Below are 15,484 nucleotides of genomic sequence, written 5' to 3' on the forward strand. Positions count from 1 at the left end.
TTCTAAATTTATTTCCGACTGGTGGTCAAATTCATAATTATGATACTAGAACCTCAGCTCATTTTCGACCTCACACCTGCCGAACTAATATCAAGCAATTTACTATACTCTATAGAGGGCCAAAAATATGGAATGCTTTGCCATTATCAATTACGTCTTCCCCTAGTCTATCCACCTTCAAAAGAAAGCTTCTTGATTTCCTCAGTTAATTGCATGAAACGTCCGACTCTGTTATGTCTTTATAGTCTTACCACCACCGTATGTTAAAAAATCTCAATACAGTGTCTTTACTGGTCTTAAAGTCCCAACATATCTCCGAGGAGACCTCTCAGTATAAGCCCGGGGGTTTCTTGAGGTCTCCTCGCCACTTCTTACTTCTTTTACTATTATTATTTACTCTAAACTTATGTACTTGTAATCCTAGTCTATTATTCGTTGTAACTTTCTATGTTTGTATGTCGTGGTGAATAAATAAAATAAATAAAATAAATAAATAAATAATATTCTCAAGTCGACAACAGTGGGAGTCGAACCCATAGCCTTAGTTCCAGTTGCCGGCTGGATACTCCGTCGAAACAAGGTCATACAACTGTCATCAACTAAATTAGTGATTGAAGAACTAAACATGCATTAACACGGGATAGCATAATACACCTGTTAAGTGAAGTTATTATCGATGAGATGAACTCTACGAAAGCTGCTTGTTCACCGTCATTGCGAAGAATTTTCATTTATGACACAGTTTTCCACTTGCTGTATCACAGTGTCGTCCCAGCTCGATCAGCTCGGTGTAACTGATCAGAAAACGTTTGTTTGTTTATTTATTTATTTATTTATTTATTTATTTATTTATTTACAAAACTCTCTCCTTCACTAATTAAAATAAAGTTGATACAGTAGATAAAATCGTGTTTATAACATAGCTTGTAAATTCCACTAGCTAACCAGCTGATGAAGAAGATTTGCCTTCTTTTTCTTTGGGATTGGAGTTTTTAACTCCCCCCCCCCCCCCCCCCCCTCAAAAAAAAAAAAAAAAAAAAAAAAACTAAAGAAAAGGAAAAAGAGAACAAACAATGCCCGTGTCATCGTGTCTCGCAAAAATGTTAATTTTCAGAATCCAATTTTGCTTTCTCAGAGGGAAAACACACCTATTGGAAACGATAAACTAGAATAATAACTGCTGAGGAGTACGCAACAGTTTCAATAGCGAAAATCTGATAATAAACGTTAAAGAAATTGTGTTTCAAGGACAAATTGTCGTTTTATCCAGCCGACGAAGAAGCGGACATGTCAGATTTCAGAATTTGTACTTAAATACTTTCTAATTGACCAATTTCTCGTATTGCTAACAGTATTTTATTTTCTGCGAAATTTTTGAAAAGCGTCAATAAATTAACTTTAAAATGAACTTTTTTTCAAGTCGCTTGCGCGTTTAAAGTGTCGGATTAAAAATCGTACACCTTTGCTTCTTAGAACAAAGACTTATCTGAAGCTTTAGCTGTTTATTTTCTTTCTATTTCCATTGATGAAACGTGCCAACTACGTAAATCTTGCGTAATCAAACACATGTCCTCGCGAGCAGAAAGAATTCTCCCATATAACTAGCTTGAGGATCAAATTTTCAATTTTTTTTTTCTGGAAAACTTTTAAATGGCAACCAGTGTATTTTATTCGATAAATAGAAACTTTAACTATTTTACACTAAAGGGGTGTTGCTCTTTTTACCCTGTAAGTTGTGTATTTGTACTAAACATGGGGTTGTTTATTACCATTTTGGATATTGGGTGAATACTAGGAAAACCTCTGGTCAACCTAGCATCAACGGGTTACACTACCGTGATGAAAATGTTATAAAACAATTGGTTGAAGAGTCAGCTGCGCGTTCTTCGAGATAAGAAGCACGCGGGAAGTTTGGAGAGCACGAAAGATGCGTAAGATTTGATCGAAGAGGCGTAGCTGAGAGCAACTCTAGCTCACTTGAGTGCTCTCCAAACTCCCCGCATGCTTCATACCTGGAAGAACGTACGCTGACGCATAAACCAATTGTTAAATATAATGTATGTATTGGAAATTGTAGTAACAGTAAAATAAAAAAAAAGAAGGTGAGGGACTGCACAACAGAGCTAAGCTCCATATAAAAAGCTAAAAATTAAAAAAAATTAGAAAAAAAAAACCTTTCGGTCTTAAACCTTCATATCTGTGTATCCATCAAATAAAACAAAATTTATATTGATACTAATATCTAAAAACATTTAATTACATTCATATTATGGATAATGAGTGAACGGAATATCTAACCCGCAATTCCTCCGCTTCCCCTTCTTCCCTTTGCAGAGCAAAGAAGCCAGTCAAGCTGCCAGACTATCACTTCATAGAACATCGCATTGAGATTACCAAGCATGACAAAGATTACACCAATATTGTTTTGGAGGAAGGAGCAGTTGCTAGTCTTTGCTCGCTGCCTAAGAAGGCTAAATAAAAGCTGAAAAGGCAACTGAAGAAGGGAACAAGGCGCATAACCGTCTTGTTTGTCTCTTTTCATTTATGACGGATCCGACTACCGTGTTTCTTTGGCATTTTTAGTGGAGTTAGTTTTTAACATTTTCGAATAGATTTGTTACAACCGATATAGAAGTTTTGATTGCTTTGAAAGAAAATGTTTGCCATTATTAAATTTGTTGCATAAACCAAGTTTAGTGCAGTTTTTTATTTCCCCAGTAAAAGTCTGCAAAATTGTGACGTCTCCTATAAGCTCAATTGTTCGCTTTCTCATATTCTCTATCTTCCCATTTCTGGATTAATAGATAAGAAATCTTGGAAGAGGGAATGGTAAAAAAAGAGTAAGAAAAGAAATTTAAAACATCGATGGTCCAAAAAACTCCTGTAAAAAGTTGTTCTTAAAAAGAAAATAAAGAAGAGAGTAAAATTGAACGGTTAACGTAAAATTCCGCATATAATTTATGTTGGAAGAAACATCATGCAGTGAAAATTTGTTTGTCCCACTCCGGACGGCAGCAAAGACATATAAAAGCAATAGAATGAATTGAATAATCAAGGATAAAATTTCGAAAAAAACTGACGGCATAATTAGCTTATGAATGACGACTGACCTACGTTTTGCTATTTAGCCCCTAATTAAAAGACGCCTTCGAAGAAATAACATTGCAAATTTTTCACAATGTCAAAGCTGAAATTATAGCGGAGCTCCTGCGCGTGCTGCAAGGCGCGCGCGAGCGGAGCCCCATAGCTAAGAGATTTTGGTAAACCCATCAGTACGAGAAATTTTGGTTTGGTTATCACGTCACTTCAGTCCTACCGACCGACCGTACGTTTGCAACTCCATGTAAGCCAATATGAAATGAGAGACTCAAACCCTGTGCTGCAGCCCGCTTTTTTACGGCGGGAAGTTGCATCACCAACTGCGTTTTAGAAAAAAAAAATAATAATGATAGTTTTGACAAAATACAAAGTCAATTGTTGTGACCAACAGAGGGAAAAAAAAGCAATACGACTAGTGGCGAGAAAAACAAATTAGCTGGCACATCATCAGAATCTTGAAGTGAAATCATTTTACTCCGATCCGGCGCGACAAATCGTTGGATTTTTCCTCTTGAAGTGAAACCTTTTGCCCGCTTAACGTTGTAAAAGGAACTAAAAAAATTGGAAATGAAATAAAAGGACTGGTTTTTCTGAGAAAAGGTGAGCATATTCATGTGATTTTGTTAACAAAACGTTGGTGGATTGCTATCGTGCAAGATCTTGTTTTCTTGCAGTGTTGACACGCCGTTTAATTTAAACTTAAGCTTAATATTGCTAACTTCAGAGCAGTCTTTTGAGCTCATTTTTTCGGTCCATGTTCATTATTTCCCTTGGAGTTTTATTTTTTAATCTCCCTCAAATTTACCTTCCAACAGCGGGAGAAAGAATAAAACGACTCGCAGCGGGAATTTACATGAAGGGGGCATTGATCATAGACAGCAGGCGCCGTGAGTCTTGAAGGGAAGACCCTAGAAACCGGAGTGGTGGAAAGGCAGAAAATCAGCTTAAATCCTAGAACACGGAACGGGTGAGGGTTAGGTTCAAGGTTATAGTTTATGTGGGGTGATTTCTGCCGTTCCATGTTTTAGGATTTGGAGTGATTTTCCACCATTTCGCCCTTCCACCGTTCCGTCTTTTAGCGTCGCCGATCTTGAAGTGAATCATTTTACTCCGATCCGGCGCAACGAGCACGTTGGATTTTTCTTCTTGAAGTGAAACGTTTCGCTCACTTAACGCTGTAAAACGAACAACAAAAAAACAGCAATGGAAAAAAAAGGACTGGTTATTCTCAGAAGAGGCAAGTGCATGTATATTCATGTGATTTTGTAGACAAAACTTTGCTGGTTTGCGGCTGTTTTGCAATAAATTGATTTCTTGCAGTGTTGATGACACGCAGTTAATACTGCTAAGTTCAGAGTAGTCCTTTGAGCTCATTTTCTTCGGTTCATGTTCATTATTTCGATCCCTTGACGTTTTTATTTTCTAATCTGGTCCAATTTTGCCTTCCAACAGCGGGAAAAAGAGCAAGGCGAATAGTGGCGGAAAAGAGGCGGCACGTCATAAACAGCGAATCTTAAACAGAAATCATTTTACTCTGATCTGCGAAGAAACGTTGGATTTTCCTCTTGAAGTGAAACTTTTTGCTCACTTAACGTTGTAAAACGAACGAAAAAATCAGCAATGGAATAAAAGGACTGGTTGTTTCCAAAGAGGCGAGTATATTTAAGCTTAAGTCTTATATGTGATTTTGTTGACAAGACTTTTGCAAGATATTTTTTTTTGCAGTGTTTACACGCCAACTTGTTTAATTTAAGCTACTTCTAACTTCAAAAAAGTCCCTTGAGCTCATTTTTTCGGTCCATGTTCGTTATTTCCCCTGGAGTTTTATTTTCTTATCTCATTTCTTTTTGCTTCATGTAAGAAAATTTGGTTCTCAGGTAAAATAGTTAGTGAAACAGACGTCTCGAAACACTTTTTTGTCGTTAGCTAGCATAAACTATTGACAAGTTTTTCTCGCATATATTTCTAATTTTTGCATTTATTTCTGACAATCTTCACAGAGACCAAACACATCGGCATCTCGAAACCTGACCTCATCAAACAATAGCATTACCTAAAACGTGAACTTAGGGGGAAAAATTTAAAAATCATCGTAGGCCCCCATCTGTATAAATTATGAACCCTCACTCAGGAGTGTTTTTAAAAGATTTGTCTCTGCCTGGGCACAAAAGCCATGCAGAGAGGATGTAACCTTTACTGGTAGGTTTAGATCTTGTGTTTTAGCTGTAGCAAAAAAATAAATTGATGTAAGCTTTTTATTTACCATCACAGATCATGACAGATGTGATGAAAACACAGTATGGCTCATGAATCACTTTGTTAATGGAAGTTCTTGTTGAGGCAGTTCATACACTTGTAAATTATCCATTCTTGTGAGAAAGTTTCTGACTGTCCACTTTTTTCATCAAGGGATAGATCCAGTTGTGTATTATTTTTTTTTACCTTTTCCTAAATGTTGATGTGATGGCAGGAGGCAAATTGAATGGGCACTCGCTGAGCATATAAAATTTTTCTAAAGCAGGTAATATTTTAATTAGTTGGCCAGGCAGCAGGCACGTAAAATGGGGGGGGGGGGGGGGGGGGAGGGGGGGGGGCCTCGAGGGGTTCGAAGGAACCCCCTTTTTAAGATCAATAATGGCGGGAGAAAAGCTTTTAACTAAAGTTCCTGTGGTCAAAATACATCAACTAAAGAAGATAGAGATATAAACCCGTTCTTTAATGGCTTATCCTTAGTAAAAACAAAAATTGTCAAGAACCATTAGGGATTCAAATTTTTAAGGGTCTCTAAGCTGCTTGGACTAGCTCCCTCTGTAATTAGAGAAAGCCAGTCAATGTTCAGCAGCTTACCGATTTTTTTTGGATCTCTATCAAGATGACCTACCCTCTCCAGAACTCTTTTCCTCCGAATTCCAGAGGTGGAAAATTATAGTTCAGGACGGACGAATTGTTGCTGATTCGTGTACTTCGTCACTAAAAGCATGTGACCCCGACGACTTCCCCAGCCTGTATATGCTCCTGAAAATTGCTGCCACCTTTCTAGCCACCACTTGTGAATGTGAGCGTTCCATAAGCACAATGAGGAGGTTGAACAACTGCATGAGGTGTACCAAGGGAGAAAGTAGTCTGTCTGCCCTAGCCCTAATGCATATCAAATATGATATGCCTGTTAATCTTGACGAGATAGTCAATTTGTTCGAAGGCCTGCACCCGAGAATGATGCAGTTTACCAGCTTGGTGTATGACTATCAGCAGATCGAATAGCTATCAGAACTTGAAAGGGTAACGGAATGTACATTGAACTCTCTTGTTTAAGTTGAAACAATTATGCCGTCGAAATGATGTGTATAGCTTAAAAAGCTGCTGTAAAACAAAGTTGTGATTTGCCTAAAATGGGTCTCAAAATGCAGGAAATGAGGTTTCTGGGAACCTAGATTTTCAAAAATGTCTGGGGGAGCATGCCCCTTGACCCCCTAGTGAGTTCGCCTCTGGCGCTCAACAAGATTTGGGGCTTAACAAACACCCCTATCGGAATCTTAGCTATGCGCCTGGGCAGGGCTATTGCTCTATCATGTTGTGTACAACAGAGATTGGCCACTGGATGTCTAGGCCTACAATAGCTGTGTTTATAAGCAACAGTCAGCACTGTCACTCAATCATTCTTATAACTATTGAATTGATAGAGGCTACAGAAATATGCTGAACAAGGGGCATTCCCTGTATACTTTACAGTGCAACGAACTCAACTGGGGCCACTAAACATTGATCAGCCAATCACAGGTCACGTTTACAACAAAGGAGTGTGGCTTTGGTAGTTGGTAAACCAATCAAAAACGAGAACGTTTCTTTAAATTTCAAAGTGTCGGTCTTATCACTGGCCCCGGTTCAATTTGTTGCACTGTAAGACAAAACCTCACCTTACCTTTAGTTATATATATATTTTTTACAAAGCCTGAATATCAGCTGTTTCCCATCTTTCACCAATCATCTAGAGAGGAGATGACTGATATTCAGGCCATGTTTAATGCAACCAGACCCTGGCTTCTTTTGATAACTGTGATTTAACAGACAAAAGGTCAAACTTCTTATCAGCCATCTCTTTTAATTGAAAGAAAAATTTAAAACTTGGTAGTGGGTAATGAATTATGAAATATGTACAGTTATTTATTTTTACAGTGCAATCTCAGTTATTTGAACTCTCAATGTTTTTCAGCACTCCCAAGTTTTTGAACAAATAGTTGTTAATTCTCTTGGATTTGCTTCAGTCAGTTTTTTGCCTCCTATTTTTTTTAACAAAATTTATTTTCCCTAGGAAGTACTGGTACTTCCACTGCAGTGATTGTCACATAACATTATTATGAAAATGTTAATATGCCAAGTAAATTGTTTTCTTTTACTTACTTTTGATTATCCAATAATAACTGTTAATTTTCATGGGTTTTGTGACATCAGTAACCAGTGCTACAGTTTTCTACACCTTATCACATAGTCTGGTATAACTTTTTCAGTAACGTAAGGAAAAACACTAAATAATATTATTTTCCTTTTCCATTCTGTCCAGGGTGTACGTAAAATGATAAGTCTCTATTTATATAAAAATAGTTTAATCCACTGATTGTTTTGGAGAATAAAGTGATAACATGATTTTAATTTGCAATATTTCAAGCAAAGTATAATGTTGTACATCATTTTGTGAATTCAGAAGAGGACTATTGCTATACATCAACTCTCTCTAGGCACTCTTGTTCCTTCTATATTTTTCTCTCGGAAAAAAACAGGATGAAGAAATTAAAGTAAGGAATACTTTTTAGAGAATGCTTATTAAAATTAATGATACATGGTAGGTATTTTGCTGTGTAAAAATGAAGTGGACTTCTCAGATGAGATGCTAACCATAAACTGAGGCTGCAGCAGTGTAGTGTTTAGCAATCTAATGACTTCTTAAATTGGGATTTTGCTTGTAAGGACAAAAGGTTAATGGGTTGGAGCAAGGCCTGTTTCTTAATTGAGAAACCAGAGAATAAAATCTGCAGTGTAAATTTTTGTGGTGGAAGGAAACCGCTTCGTTTTCTTTTCAGTATTACCTCAGTAAGGAAATGTGGTTCATGAAAGGTAAAGAAAAACTCTTTGACCTTGGCAAGAATTAAAACCTAAGACCCCAGGATTTTTTGATCACTGATGGACCAAAATTAATCTCCTCACTAGGGTAATGCAAAATTTAAGTGGTTTCCTTCCCACACAGAAATTTACACTCCAAGGGTAATTCTCTGATTTCTTAGTTGTATAGTTAGTACTGCACAGAACAAAATTGCATTATCCCTTAGTTGTTGTGTTATTTCCAACTTAACTCCAAGTTAACTCTCGCGTAGCAAAGTGTAGAAAAACTGCTGGGGATAACCGGCTCCCATATATAACTGCCTGATGGATATTTTTTGGTAAAGATTCTGACAGGGACAGTTGAGGATTTATACACAATTGTTATTTGATTCTATGTCAAACAATTTACTAACTTAATTTAAAACCAGGTACAAATGACTAAGGACTGAAAAAAAAATTTCCGTTGAATAATTAGACTTACGACATTTATTGTATTCAACATAGAAAGAACGCACTCCTTACACAGATTGGAGTTGAGATTGTATGGGAGAACCGAAGTTGATTGCCCTGAATGAAAGGATATTGGGACTTAGCATACCTCAGTGACCGACTATCGCGTAAACGCGCAATCTGAATGGCTACACAGATGCCGTCTATCGATCGGTAGACGGCACCTGGAGCTGTTGAAAATGGCATCCCCTTCGCGTTTTCGTGAAGTTTGTGAAGAAGACGTACAAAACGTTTCGCAAAGTGCGATTCCAGAAAAAAAAAAAAGAAAGCTACAAAGTATGGAATAAATATTTTTAAAGGTAAGTGCAGAACAATTTCCGAAATAAAATGCTTCATTTAAAACCAACAACAAATTTAAGTTTGTTAGTAAACAAAACAAAGTGGCAAAGAAAAGTAACAATTGCGGTTCTTGTTTTGTTTTAGACTGGTTTTCAACCCTAAAAGAAATTACAACACCCATTGAACAACAAACCAAAGCCGAATTAAACAGGTGTTTGCAGAGGTTTTACTGCAGTATGTGTCAGTGAGACAAACAAATGGTGAACCGTTTAAAGTTTCTTCACTTAAAGCCATCCGAGCGGCCATTGATAGATATTAGAAGCACAGTTCTACCAACTATGTTTGAAGCAAGCACCTATTAACAAGCCAGGGTTTATCGTCAGTGATTATGAATTTAAGACGGCAAATGATACGCTAAATGCAGTCTGTAAAAATCTAATGAAAGAGGGAAAAGTTCGTCCAGTTGTTCATAAAACTCCCATCACAAGCGAGCAATTGCAAAAGCTTTTTGAAAGTAGTCAACTGGGAAATGCAGATACAAAAGATCCTAAACAATTACAGCAAGCCGCGTGGTTTTACACATACCTGTATTTCGGGAGGAGAGGAAAAGAAACCAACGCAGTCTCACTCCAAAGATGTTTATAATCCGCCAAACACCCCAGGGTAGACGATATTTTGAGCTGCGAAGAGTTTCCAGGGGCGGTTTTGTCTACAAAAAACCACCAACGCGGCGTAAACGACGACACCAACGAAGCAGATGGCAAAATGTTTGTCAACTCTTTTCCCGAATTTGAAAATGAAAAGGACTTTGAAATTAAGCTTAGTTTGAGCTTAACCTATTTCTTCTTCTACGGTTTGCAAGTTTCTGAGACTGCGCAATGTATGGCGAGATCAGTGTGTAGCTTTGTTTTAATTGATGAATGAACCTTGCAAATGCGCCAGTTTGTCAGAGCGTGCGGGATTTAACATGCATCATTGCACAAATGTATCAAAATTTATGAAATAAAATTTTTTTTTTGGCTTGATAGATCGATCACTGAGGTATGCTAAAATAATTAGACGGCTCGCTCTCGGTTTCTATCGCCTTGATAGTTACTATCAGCCGATAGAAACCTCGAGCTCGCCGTCTAATTGTTAAATATATCTGGCACCCCCTGTAGATTTTACAGGGGCAGATGACATCATCACCAAATTGACAAAGGAGAGAACCTACGCTAGGATCGAGGTTATCAAACGTACTCTCTGATCCAGTTTTGATTATTACTAGTTTTCATATATACAAAGTAGCAAAAGGCATTCACAAGTGATTGTTGTTTTGACTTTACAAAATCAAGAATAAGAGGCAGCCGATTACTGCTGTGGTTTCTCTGAACAAAACAATATCGCTTTGCACTCTCAAAACTAAGAAACTAATGTGATTGACAGGAAGTTATGAAAGGTTCATGTTTTCCTATCCCTACCGAAACAATTGGGAAAAATTATACTGCATTCTTAGATTTAATATAAGTTAAGAGCAAGAAAGACATCTTGACTCTCTTGTAAATCAATATCAGTTGCATGGAGCTGAGCACTTAGTTTAAGTTTATACAAAAACCAAAATAAACAACTTTAAGTGAACAAGAATAGTTATCAACCTGAGAATAACAGAAATTTTTAAAAATGAGCTTTTCAATCTAATTTTTTTTAAATTAATGAGCTACAGGTGCAGTTAGAAAATATAAAAATGGCACTAAGCTAATTTGACTTGAAGAAATATCTCTCCTGTATTCAAACATCTCCAATGTGCACCTCCCTCAAACAGAACCTAAACATAAAAAAATCACTCAATTTGACTAGAAAAAGATGAAATTTTAAATATTTTGTAAATCCCTATAACTTATAATGACTCGTTTTTCAATTGCTCCACGGTGAACTAGTTTGGAACGATCCCCTAGTATTAGTAGACCACATAAATTCATATAACAACACTGGCCTACTATTGTCCGTATTAACTTGCAATTTTAATATTATCTTGATTAGGGACCCATCGTTTATTACGTCTTGGGGGGGGGGGGGGGTGGTTTTTAAGGAGAAGGGGGTATTTTTTTTAAACGAGCTCTTTTGGGGGGAGGGGGTAATTTTTTACCTTGTACAAAAAGTGAGGGGGGTAACATTTGAAGACATACATAAGGTACCAACTAAATGTATTTAGCAATTATTCCTCTCATCAATAGTAGAGTCGGTAAAACTAACTAGAAGCGTCTCCATATCGCTACTATTCTTCAGAGCAACAAAGATCTTGCACGTATTAAATAGGTTGAGTAATGACATAGACAGGCAAACCGTGTATTCCATCAAGCATTTTATCTCTGAAGGCTTGTTTATCTGGGCAACAAAATTGACTTAAAGAACGAATAGAGATGGTAGGCTTCTTCAAAATCTATATATCCACATCCATATATCAAATTCTTCTGTACTGCTCTTAAACACCGAGCTGCTTTGAACTTCTGTGTGCTTTCTTTTGACGACTGAATAATAGACTCCAGCAATAACAAAACATTGTTATTATCAAGACATTGAAGAGATGATCTAAGGTACGTTCTCTTACTTAAATTTGGCCTAACTTCTGATTGTTTCTCTTGCCAGTTCAGATTCAGAGAGCTAGCGATTTCCGCATGTAACCAAGCGTTGTGGCCAGGAACTTCTCAATAATTCAACCACCAGGCCAACTATGGGAAAGAGGGAGGGGGGGGGGGGGATTGGTTTTTAAGGGGGGGAGGGTATTTTTTTTTTAAATGAGCTCTTTTGGGGGGTAGGGGGTAATTTTTTTACTTTGTACGAAAAGTGAGGGGGTAACATTTGAAGACATACAAAAGGTACCAACTAAATGTATTTAGCAATTATTCTTCTCATCAATCATAGAGTTGGTCAAATCGACTAGAAACGTCTCCATATCGCTACTATTCTTCAGAGCAACAAAGATCTTGCACGTATTAAATAGGTTGAGTAATGACATAGACAGGCAAACCGTGTATTCCATCAAGCAGTTTATCTCTGAAGGCTTGTTTATCTGGGCAAAAAAACTGACTTAAAGAACGAATAGAGATGGTATGCTTCTTCAAAATCTATATATCCACATCCATACATCAAATGCTCCTGTACTGCTCTCAAACCCCGAGCTGCGTTGAACTTCTATGTACTTTCTTTTGACGACTGAATAATAGACTCCAGCAATAACAAAACATCGTTATGATCTAAGGTACGTTCCCTTACTTAAATTTGGCCTAACTTCTGATTGTTTCTCTTGGCTTTGTGACCAGGAACTTCTCAATAATTCAACCACCAGGCCAACCATGGGAAAGGGGGGGGCTAGAATTTTTAAACTGTCGTTGCAGTGGGGGGTAATACTTTTGTTTGAAAGATTTTTTTTTTGGGGGGGGGGGGGGTGTGGGTAAAATTTTCATACACTCGATTTTTTAGAAAACCACCCCCCGGGGACGTAATAAACGATCGGTCCCTTCAAGATCTTCTTTAGAAAATCGCTCCCTTGTCAGAAAAAAAAATGCAAACAGTTTAAAGATGTGTATGCATACATAAAGATTTGAAGTTATCTTACCTCCTTAATTGACAGAGCTGTATAACCTTTAGCCTTCCACCGACACAGTTCTACTTTTGACATTTATCACACTACAAATTAAAACAGTACATTTCCACACAGGTGCGAGGGAAAAATAAGACGAGGCGTAGGAAAAAATCTATCGCTTCCAAACCTCAAAACTTATGCAAAAATTAAAAATATCCTTTCTATTTTTAACTTTTGTTATCTTGTTTCTTATTTTATCTTTTATTGACAGGATGGCCAACCCATTAAATATCTGCACCGATTAAAAACAATGAAAATGTTTCAGACTCATCCCTATTCATATGTGGATGAGAAACCCCCCAAAACAATCCATTATGACTAATTGTTTTGCAATGTTCTATGTGATTATCTTTTAGTTTTGTTATGACAATGATGATTGATGGGTTCTTTCATCTGCATTTTTTTCCTAGAATAATACTGACATCCCAGTCCTTCTCAATAAATACCAAATCAAAGCAATTAGAAAATTAATTTTTGGTATTCTGAGGAAGGCAATGGGTGTCAAGCCTCTCCCAGATGGTGCTCCCCGTGGATTTCAGGTTAGCCTTTCAGCTGCTGTGGCCTGGGCTGCAAGGGAGACCAGACTGCATCAACCTGACCAGGAAATGCTGGAAGTCAATTTAAAACTTGATGGAAAACCATTTTTTGGTAGGTGTTGAATATTAAACTATGATTTCAGGTAAAATGTCAAAAAATGACATATTGTTTTTTTTTTTTATTAAACAACTGTCGCAACCATTTTGATAATGCTGATCTACATGTTATCATCACCAGATCTTTCCTTGACACACGTTACTCTGCTTAAGCCCTAACTAAATACTTGTAGTTGTTTGGGTTATTTCAAGAAGCCAGTGCAAACAAACCGGTGAACAAGTCGATACAATAAAGCCAGTTACTATTGTTAGGTTTTTATTTTATTATAATCATAATTTTTGATGCATCAGTGATGGGCAAGCATCCTAGTTGCTTTAATTATGCCAACACAGGCAACATTTTTACCCTTCTAGCATGGAAAGTACTGGTGACTTGTTTTGTCCCAGCCTATGTACCTTGTAGTTATTTAACTTTTTGAGCTTTTATTAGAAATCAATTTGAATTTCAGTTATGTTTTTGTACTTCTGTCCCTCTACAGGGAGGCAATAGTCATGATTGGTATTGTCCCTGTGAATGTCCATCATGCTTCCAGTGAGAGTTCCAAAAGTGTCTATCCCATTGCCATAGCTAATTGCAAGGAAAACAGGTGCGCTTTGATAAAGTTAAGGTGTTAAATCTACCTTAATTTGGTCATAAAAATAAGAACATTTCATGATAATTTGACTTTTACAATATTTTGTCCAATTTGCTTTTAAGTGTTAGTCAAAATAAGAAAAACAATAGCCTACAGGTACTTACAGGATGTCTTGTTTTAAGTAAAGAAGGGAAGACATATCATTGTTTTTTGTTAAATTAAAAGGAGTTCTTATTTTCATTTGGCAGGAAGAATGTGGAAGCCTTGATAAAGAATCTGAATGCCCAAAAAATGCCATAAAAAATGGTGTTACGGTTGATGGAAGACACTTAGCTTTAAAGTGAAATTTACAGGTGATCTAGTGTACCCAGTTTTATTTTTTATACCTAGCCACTTAATACACATTTCAAACCAGTTCAAATTTTACAGACATTTCATTGTCATTTGCTTTTGGCCTTGTTAACCCTCTTTTTCCAAGTCGTCTTTGGCTTTACATAATTGGAAGGGATTTTATTGTATGAGAGTGTGGATAATAGGCTGTACTTTGTTTGTACCCTTTACAAGTTGAGTAAAGGTGTTGAGTAATTTTTGTTTCAAAGTTAAAATTTATAGTCATTGACTAGGTCTGTTTAATGATCTTAGCTACCCCTTTATGGTCTTTTAAAGGTAAAGTATCATGAAAGTAGAATAATAAAAATGTAGGCAAGATTTATATCATATTTTTCTTCCTATTGTTTCAAATTTTATTACAGTCACTCTTGATTATAAAGCTTTGATAATGCTGATGAAACGAAGTGATGATCAGGATGAAACTTTGGCTCCTGAACAGTGCAAAAGGGGCCTAGATACTGAGTGTTGCATCTTTTGCAAAGTTATAAGGGTATGTTATTATTGAATTGTACCTATTCAAATGATCCTTTCAAAGCTAACATATACTTTGCCTTAGAAGTTTTGCCTTGACAAAATGACTGAACATATAAATGTAATGTGTTCAAAAGATACAAAACATGGAAACTAAGAATAAAGGATTTGCAAACTAAGTCTATTAAGTGTTTTTGCTGCCAAGGTACAAGGCCATACTAATCGCGTTCGTTTGAGATGTGCGGATTTCTAGATGTCTGCGTTGTACCCACAGTAGCATTAGGGTAGCGGTAGCATTTTTGCGCATGGCATGTGGTCTGTTTTGCCATGCAGTGAGACTTCTTGCAATCGCTTGCTTCAATTGCTACAGTATGTTGAATATAAAATTATGTGCTTGTGGAAGTATTCATCAGGGTCATAAACGTTTTGGTGACTTGTCAGAGGAAGGTATATCATCTTATGTATGAATGTACATGTACATGTAACAAAGATACTTATATTCAGTGTGCTTAGGGATGTGCTTGTCCAGGGGTTCCACGTGGTGAAGCCTGTGCTGAATGTTTTACAAAGAGCAAAGCAAATATTTTTGGGGCTAATTTAGCCCATTTGGAATGGAGCTGCTTTGGCCCCAGTAAACGGGACTGAAATAGCCCTAATCATAAGGTAGCCGAAACGAAGACACAGAGGGGCTACTTTGGCAAAATGAGGGGTTGTTTTGGCATTTAAAAGGGTTGAAATGGTGCAATTGGAAGGCCAAAATAGCCCTTCTGGAGCCGTTTCATGCCTTCAGA

General features: G+C 37.0%; 1 protein-coding gene, 1 long non-coding RNA gene and 1 pseudogene across 2 annotated transcripts in view; all 3 read left to right on the forward strand.

Moving 5' to 3' along the window:
• LOC146459308 (GFP-like fluorescent chromoprotein cFP484) overlaps positions 1-2,683 on the forward strand; it is a 29,920-nt gene extending 27,237 nt beyond the window's left edge. Inside the window, exon 7 of the mRNA XM_085089670.1 lies at positions 2,335-2,683. Coding sequence (XP_084945796.1) covers positions 2,335-2,479 — 145 coding nt within the window. The 3' untranslated portion in view covers positions 2,480-2,683. The remainder of the gene's footprint in view (positions 1-2,334) is intronic.
• Positions 2,684-5,272: 2,589 nt separating this feature from the next.
• Positions 5,273-6,368, forward strand: LOC146459310 (52 kDa repressor of the inhibitor of the protein kinase-like; annotated as a pseudogene).
• Positions 6,369-12,811: 6,443 nt separating this feature from the next.
• LOC146459311 (uncharacterized) lies at positions 12,812-15,280 on the forward strand. Its single transcript, XR_014857966.1, has 3 exons — positions 12,812-13,252; positions 14,081-14,185; positions 14,585-15,280. It is a non-coding gene; the product is annotated as an uncharacterized LOC146459311 (long non-coding RNA).
• Positions 15,281-15,484: the final 204 nt, after the last annotated feature.

Source organism: Pavona decussata, unplaced genomic scaffold (genome assembly GCF_977016875.1).
Source record: "Pavona decussata unplaced genomic scaffold, jaPavDecu1.1 SCAFFOLD_220, whole genome shotgun sequence".
Taxonomy (NCBI): domain Eukaryota; kingdom Metazoa; phylum Cnidaria; class Anthozoa; order Scleractinia; family Agariciidae; genus Pavona; species Pavona decussata.